The sequence below is a fragment of the Arachis ipaensis genome, chromosome B03 (genome assembly GCF_000816755.2).
Source record: "Arachis ipaensis cultivar K30076 chromosome B03, Araip1.1, whole genome shotgun sequence".
Lineage (NCBI taxonomy): Eukaryota > Viridiplantae > Streptophyta > Magnoliopsida > Fabales > Fabaceae > Arachis > Arachis ipaensis.
Window position 1 is genome coordinate 119,579,439 of NC_029787.2, and position 7,578 is coordinate 119,587,016.

A 7,578-nucleotide genomic window follows, 5' to 3' on the forward strand; every position below is an offset into this window, starting at 1 on the left:
AAAAAATTGATATATAAAACATATTTAAAAATGTTATTTGTTTCAACAAATACTTTTAAAATAAACACTTATCCTTAATTAATTTAATTAGTTTTCAAAACATTGTGACTTGTAGTTGAGCTCTTGTTTTTCCATTTTGAGTAAGTTTTATTGTAAATTAAATGATAATACTATTATAACTTTCACTTAGTAATCCACGTCAATACCAAATTAGAACTTACTACTTTTCTCCTTAAGACTTGTAATCTCGATCATCTCCAGTTCGTGGAGCCATTGGAATTTATTTATACTTTCAAAGTTTCAACAACTTTAAGACTATGACCTTTAGAAAATAAGGTATGTCATGCTTTCCCATGCAATGATAATTAAGTATGAATATGTAGAGTTGAAATAATAAAGAAAAAATTATGCGCTCTTATAAAGCTAGCTAATTTATATTAAAAAAAAAAAACATTACATCGAAACTTTTTAAGAGCACTACTTTGAAAGTTAGAAACAAAACTATTTCAATCTTTTCTGTTCATGAAATAGAGAAAAATTAATTCATGATAATCAAGGATGCATTTTAGATTTTATAAAAAAAAAAAAAACTACCAAAAAAGTATAATTTTTATATAAAGGTATTAAAACGTAACTGATGAATATTAAAATCAGTCATTAGTATAAAATACATATTAAAATATAAAATATATATTTAAAATAATTTAAATAATATTTTTATACACAAATATATAATAGCTAATTTTAATATACCTACAATATTTTTAAATAGAAACACACCTCCATGGACTATGGCTATGTCAACACACCCTTATGGTTATGCTTAAATGACACCATTTAGTTTTAGTGAGATAAGTAAAAGGCCAAAATTTTCTGCCTAACTTTATCGGCGGTGTTTCGTTATTTTTTGTTTCCCAGTACACACTTTTTCTTCAAGTCATAAATGCCAAAAAGAGGAAGGTGGTTACGACCTTACCAGAATTTTCATCCTAAAGAATGGTGGTAAATCACCATTACCATTGTTGCATCTATCCCCAATAATTGAAACAAATTAAAGGCAAAAACAATAATATATATATTATAATACTATTCATAGGTTTTTCACGTGTGGCTTTGATTATATATACATATAGAAAACACAGAAGAGAAATTAGATGCTCCATGAACATGTGTAACCGAATTCATTTATGAAATTTCATCTAGGGTAAGCTTGCTTCAGTTTCAAAATATAGGCCTATAGTTATGATCATGAAAACTCTTGTTCTTTAATTTGTGTATGCTATGGTTATTACATTCAAAAGTGAATAACTATATATATACTAAGCTACACAATATGGATCAAGAGACCTATTAATATAATATAATTATAATACCCCCCACCAAAGCAACGCAAAATATTATTATTAATTAATTAATTAGTTCCAATTTAAGCCTGGAAGTTGAAATTGTTGCCTCAAGACGGCGTCTCCAACGGAGCCAAGAATGGAGTTTGGGTGAAAGGGTGTGTTGTGAGGAAGCTGGTTAAGAAGAGAAACGAAGGAGGTGTTGTCTCCATTATTAAGATCACCATGGAATCTCTTGCTTGAAGATGAGGACCCTGGAGACCCTGTGGATTATTATTAACTAGTAAGTTTAATTTGTTTGAATTAAGTAATTAAGGAAGGTAATAATTAATTACCATTTTGCATGGTGTGATGATCGGTTGATGCTGCCAATATACCATCGAAGAAGTTGTCATCGTTTTCAAGTGCCATGGGTCCATAACAACCTGTTGTTGAAGTGCTTCTTGGTTTTGACATTGACATAGTTGGCACCATGCTGCTCTCCATGGAAATTAGATCCTTCTCTTCATCCATTAAAAACGCTGGCCTTGGAATTGGAAGGCTGCTACTACTGCTGTTGCTCTTCTTGTATATTCGGCACAAAACCCAATCATCAAGCTACAAAACCACACACACCCCATAACAACCTTAATTATTTATTTAACAGATAAAGTATGTTGTTGAATTATTAACTAAAAGCAGCAGATTAAAAAAAAGGAAAAGTTTAGGGACTAGCAATTTTGTTAAATTTTGGCCAGCATATAACCAACAAAGAAAAGTGAGCCATTGGATGAAATCTTATACCAATCTCACACCATTAAAACCATCATTGATGGCTATTTAATGGTTACAAATCACAAAAATTACTGACTCATAGCATTTCTCTAAAAAAAATAAATTGATAATTAAGTGACGACTAAAAACAATAAATTCTGATAGAATCTTAATATTTAACATCCATTTTGTCTAATAATAATAATAATAATATAGATACCCTGAGAGAAGTCTTCTTGAGTGGATCAAGAGGGATAGAAGGAGGCTTAGATGAATTAGAAGAAGAAGCATTGTTATTGTTATCGGTGAGCCTATACTCATGCATAATCCAATTGGTTTTGACGCCTTTGGGAGGCTTGCCACCATAAAAAACAAGCGCTTTCTTGACTCCAACTTTCTGCTTGTTCCCATCAGAAGACAGAATAGGCTTATCCGTTCCGGTGGCTTTCCAATACCCAGAAGTAGCCGCCCTGTTTGGCCGAGCTCCATTCGGGTACTTCCTATCCCGAGGACTGAAAAAGTACCACTCTTGATCCCCAAACGCTGCCTTACCTATATATTCACAAAATCAACATTAAAAATAATCACTTTAATTCACATGCTACTAATACGAAACCGATAGACGAATTGGGCATGTGGGTGTGGAAAAGTTGGGTACTTGGGAGCTCCCATGGATCGAACTTATAGAGATCAACGTCGGCGATGATGGCGACAGGGAGTGGTGAAGAAGAAGCTTTCTTTTTAAGGTAGTGAACGACGAGTTCTTCGTCTGTGGGGTGGAATCGAAAGCCTGGAGGAAGCTGAGGGTGATGATGCTGTTCACCCGCTCCTGATGATGAATCTGTGCTATTATCCACCATGATCATGGATCAGTGAATGAATATTTTTCAGTATTATTATTATTCTCTTGTCTATTTATATCTCATGCATATATAGTCTTTATACACCTTAGTATATACATACAACAATACAACTTTTTTAATAGCTATTTTGTTTTTTTCCATTTCATTTTATTTCTTCACTGAATTTTGGGAAAAAAGTAGCGCTCAGATAGTGACATCGAGGTAGATAACGGGGAGAATTATTAGGGAGGTTAAAAATTAATTCAAATTCAATTAAAAAAATTCACTCAAAATTTCAAAATTCATCAATATCGTCCAAATAAAAAATTATTTTAAATTGGCCATTGTTATTGTTTTGTAAGTTGTGACAAAAAAAATTATTATTATTATTATTTATTATTATCGAGCAGTTTAGTTTAGTTACAATTACAAAAATTGAATAAAAATAAACTAAATTAAATTAGTATAGGATGGCTGTTTTGCTGGGAAAAAGAAAGGGGTTGAGAAGTTTGGGAATGGAACGTTTTTGATGTCATGCTTTTCTTATGCAAACAAGCCACCTTCTCTCCCTCACACACATCCCACCTCCCCCCTCCCCCCTCCCAAACACAAATACAATGTGAAATGCAATATTAAAAGCATCTCTGGTGTTTCCAATCTCATTCATCCTCCCCCAAAAAATTAAAGAATGTCTACTACTCTCTTCTTAGACTAACAGGGGAGTTAAGATACCTAATCATATGCCAAAAATTCCATCCCATATATTTCACAACAAAGAATGCATAATTATATTTGACACATTTCCATTAACAGCTTTTATATGTAACACCAATATAACATATCAATTCAACTAGGTATTCTTTAAAAATAGTACAATATTCAGCTTTTTATTACAATAATTTAAAAAAAAATTAAAACAAACACATCTAAAAATTATGAATAGATTTATTGTCTTTTTAAAATTAAATACACATTGAAAATACAATCTAAAAAAACTGAAATTTAAAATTTAAATTTTAAATTTCTGTTTCAGATTTAATATATTTAATTATTAATATATTATAATTTAAATACACATCTAAAAATCAAATTATTCAAAATTTAAAATTTTGATTTTAAAATTATAAAATAAACCTTAAACCATTAAATTATTAACTAAACTCGTACAAAACACTCAAAGAAGAACTCAGAAGTGCACATCGAGAAGTCATCCTCCATCGTCGTTCATCCGCGCCACCTCCCGCGCTCATCCTCAACGCTGCCTTTCTTCTTTTCGACGCTCATTCACATCGCTACATTTTTCTTTATCAACACTCATTTTCGTCGCCGCCTTCCTCCTCCTCGTAAACGTTTGTTTGCAACAACGTCGCCATTCGTCCACGCTGAAAACTTACCTAAGGTTTGGACGGGTCTCTGACACCATTACTTTTTTTATTATTCTCAATAAATTTTGATTTTTTTGAAATAAAAAATCGAATAAAATGGCCTGAAGAGATTTTCATATATATGGCAATGTTAAATTATTTTTGCACGTGCAATTTTGTATTTTGGAAGTGTTTTAAAAATATTTTTCTGTATAACTTCATAATTTTAGATGTGTTACAATTATTTTTTAATGTTTAAATTTAGATTTTAGATTTATGATTTTAGATGTGTTTTAAAAATATTTTCCGTATAACTTCATAATTTTAGATGTATTGCAATTTTTTTTAATGTTTAAATTTAAATTTTAGATTTATGATTTTAGATGTATTTTAAAAATATTTTTTGTATAACTTAATAATTTTAGATGTGTTACAATTGAAAAAAAAACTACAATTGAAAATATTTTAGTTTGTGTATATAATTATATTCGACCATTCGTAAAACAAATCCTGCATTTTATCAAAGGTACAATAAGTAATGGATTAATTTTTTTCTAAATGCACTGATTTTGAAATTTTTTTCTGCAGATACAAATTGAAATATTAAAGAAGAAAACCGTGTTATAGAGAGAAAAGAAACTTAAAAGAAGGAAATAATAACTAACTATGAAGTGTGTAGGAAGTTAGAGAAATTTTAGTTTTTAAAATTTAAATTAATCTTAATTATAAATGAAAATCTTATTAACATTAAACTGGTCCAATATACTAGATAATTTTATTTTTTTAATGATTTTTAATTATAATTTTAGTTAAAAAATTATATAGTAAACAATTAACTACAATTTTTCAATTTAAATTAGTCAATTTATTTTTAAAATAAAATACGGGTAAAAATTCTAACATCATAACTATATTAATTGATTTTTTAATTAAATAATTTGTATAAAATAAACCAATTTTTTTTAAAATTAAATGGTAGTACGTGTCATCCATCCAAAAATAACTTTATGTAAAGTCGACTGCAGCTGAGTTTTCACCCCCATATAATCACATCACAGATGCATATCATTTCAATCAACCATGAATTACTAAATAAAAGCAACAAAGTCTCAGAATAATTCAAATAATACTACCAAAATTTAAGATGGAACATGTACGAGTTTTTTTAAAATAAACTTAAATAAATGTTAAATTATAAAAAATTTAAATGTCTACCACCAAAAATAAGAATCTATTAATTTTTTTCTTTAAAAAAAGGACACCAAAAACGTAAACCCCCTTCTTGGTGGCGCTGAGAGTGTAGGGTTTATGGAGAGTGAAGGTGGTAATACGAGAAACTAAGCATTAGCAGCAGCATATCTTTCACCACCGATATGCACCCAAGAATGAGTCTGGTAGCAGGATCGTACGAGAGGTTCATTTGGGGCTTCTCCCTAAATCCCAAAAACGAAACCCTAACCCTAACCCCTCTCTTCTCTTACCCTTCCCACCTCTCTCTCATCAAGTGCGTCGCTGTCTCCGGCTCCGTCGTGGCCTCCGGCGGTGCTGACGACACAATCCACCTCTACGACCTCGCCACCGCTGCCTCCCTCGGCTCCCTCCACCAACACTCTGCCACGGTCACCGCCCTTGCTTTCTACGCCCCTCCCTCCCTTCCCTTTCCCCGCAACCTCCTCTCCGCCGACGCCGAAGGCTCACTGTCGCTCTTTGACGCCGATGGCTTCGTCCACCTCAAGACGCTCCCCCGCGTCCACCGCCGCGCCGTCAACGACCTCGCACTTCACCCCTCCGGCAAGCTCGCACTCTCTGTTGGCCGTGATGAATGCCTCGCCATGGTCAACCTTGTACGTGGCCGAAGGAGCTTCTGTTGCCGCCTTGGAAAGGAGGCAAGTATAGTGAGGTATGACTTGGCCGGAGACAGGTTCTTTATGGCCATGGAGGAGAAGGTGACTGTCCACGGGGCTGAGGATTCGCGCTTGCTATTTGAATTGGACTGCCAGAAAAAGGTCCTCTGCACTACGCCAGCGAAGGTTCGCTCTTTTTTCTTGACCTTAGTTCGTGATATAACTTTCAATTGCATGATACTGATTTGTCTTAGTGGAAATTGCAAATGTGCTTAGAGCCATGTTAAATTAATGGAACGTGTGTATTTTGTAAGGAATTTGGGTGTGGGTATTTATATAGCATTGTTCTGTTTTGTAATTCAGCTTTAAATGTAAAAATTTATGTTCTTGCTGAATGGTGTTTAATGATGATCTAGATAATTAAAATTCTTTGCTGATGATCTGGAGATGTGCTTACAGGGGTGTTAAAGTATTATTTGCTTTTGAATTGTTGTAATTTTGGAAGTTATTGAAGTCTCAATCATTTGTATTCTAAAATATCTGTTAGGAAGTGTATGATGTTGGTTAATGCAAGTATTGCACATTTGATTGAGGATCGAGTTCTCTGTTGGTAAAGTCAACTTTCTGTAGCATGGATGATAAGAATGTGCAAATACAGCATACATACAATGTTAGTTGAAATATATTCATAATTTCATATTGAGGGATGAGTTTGGGGGTTGGATTGTTTTCTGATACAACTAAGAGAGCAACATAATTTGTGGTTTACAATTACCATTATTCCCTAATGACACTGCCTAGAGGTTGCTTTCTTTCCCTTTTCAATGTTTGTTCTACTCCTTTTTGACACCTAGAGTTTATTCTATGTTGTAGAATGGACTTTTATACACAGGTGGTGAGGACCGAAATATCACAGCATGGGACATAAACAGCGGGAAGGTGGCTTATTGCATTGAAGGAGCACATAATGCCCGTGTAAAAGGAATTGTTGTGCTCACAGATAGTGATGCTGCTTCAGGGAGTGATGATCCGTACCTAGTTGCATCTGCATCATCTGATGGGGTTATACGTGTCTGGGATGTTCGAATGGCTGCAACAGAGAAGTTGAATCCAGTAGCTGAGTGTAAGACACAATCTAGGTTGACATGCCTTGCTGGATCATCTCTAAAATGTGAGTCTTAATTTCTTAATACTGAATTGTTGGATTTTATGTTTAGACGGAATACTGCAACAGGATGGCTGCTATTTCCTGTGGATCCATTTTATACAAGCAGTCCCTGCGCATAAGCTAAAGTTAATTACGAATAAATTTAATGTGATACTTAAGATTCTCCCATGTAGTAAGCTAAATTTTTGTATTGGACCCTTTGTCAAGGGTATCAGTTATACCAAGTTTGCTGAAGTTCCTAGTTGAGCTGCATTGGAATATAAA

General features: G+C 33.2%; 2 protein-coding genes across 2 annotated transcripts; one reads left to right on the top strand and one right to left on the bottom strand.

Annotated features, from left to right (window-relative positions):
* On the bottom strand, positions 1,156-3,024 carry LOC107631022 (NAC transcription factor 25-like). Its single transcript, XM_016334329.2, has 4 exons — positions 2,755-3,024; positions 2,317-2,648; positions 1,679-1,940; positions 1,156-1,606 (listed from the first exon to the last, which is right to left on the bottom strand). The coding sequence occupies exons 1-4, from the start codon at positions 2,960-2,962 to the stop codon at positions 1,416-1,418; spliced, it is 993 nt and encodes a 330-aa protein (XP_016189815.1). The 5' UTR covers positions 2,963-3,024; the 3' UTR covers positions 1,156-1,415.
* Positions 5,557-7,578, top strand: LOC107631023 (p21-activated protein kinase-interacting protein 1-like). The gene is made up of 2 exons (XM_016334330.2): positions 5,557-6,332; positions 7,020-7,578. Exons 1-2 carry the CDS (start codon positions 5,676-5,678, stop codon positions 7,326-7,328), a joined length of 966 nt encoding a protein of 321 aa, XP_016189816.1. The 5' UTR covers positions 5,557-5,675; the 3' UTR covers positions 7,329-7,578.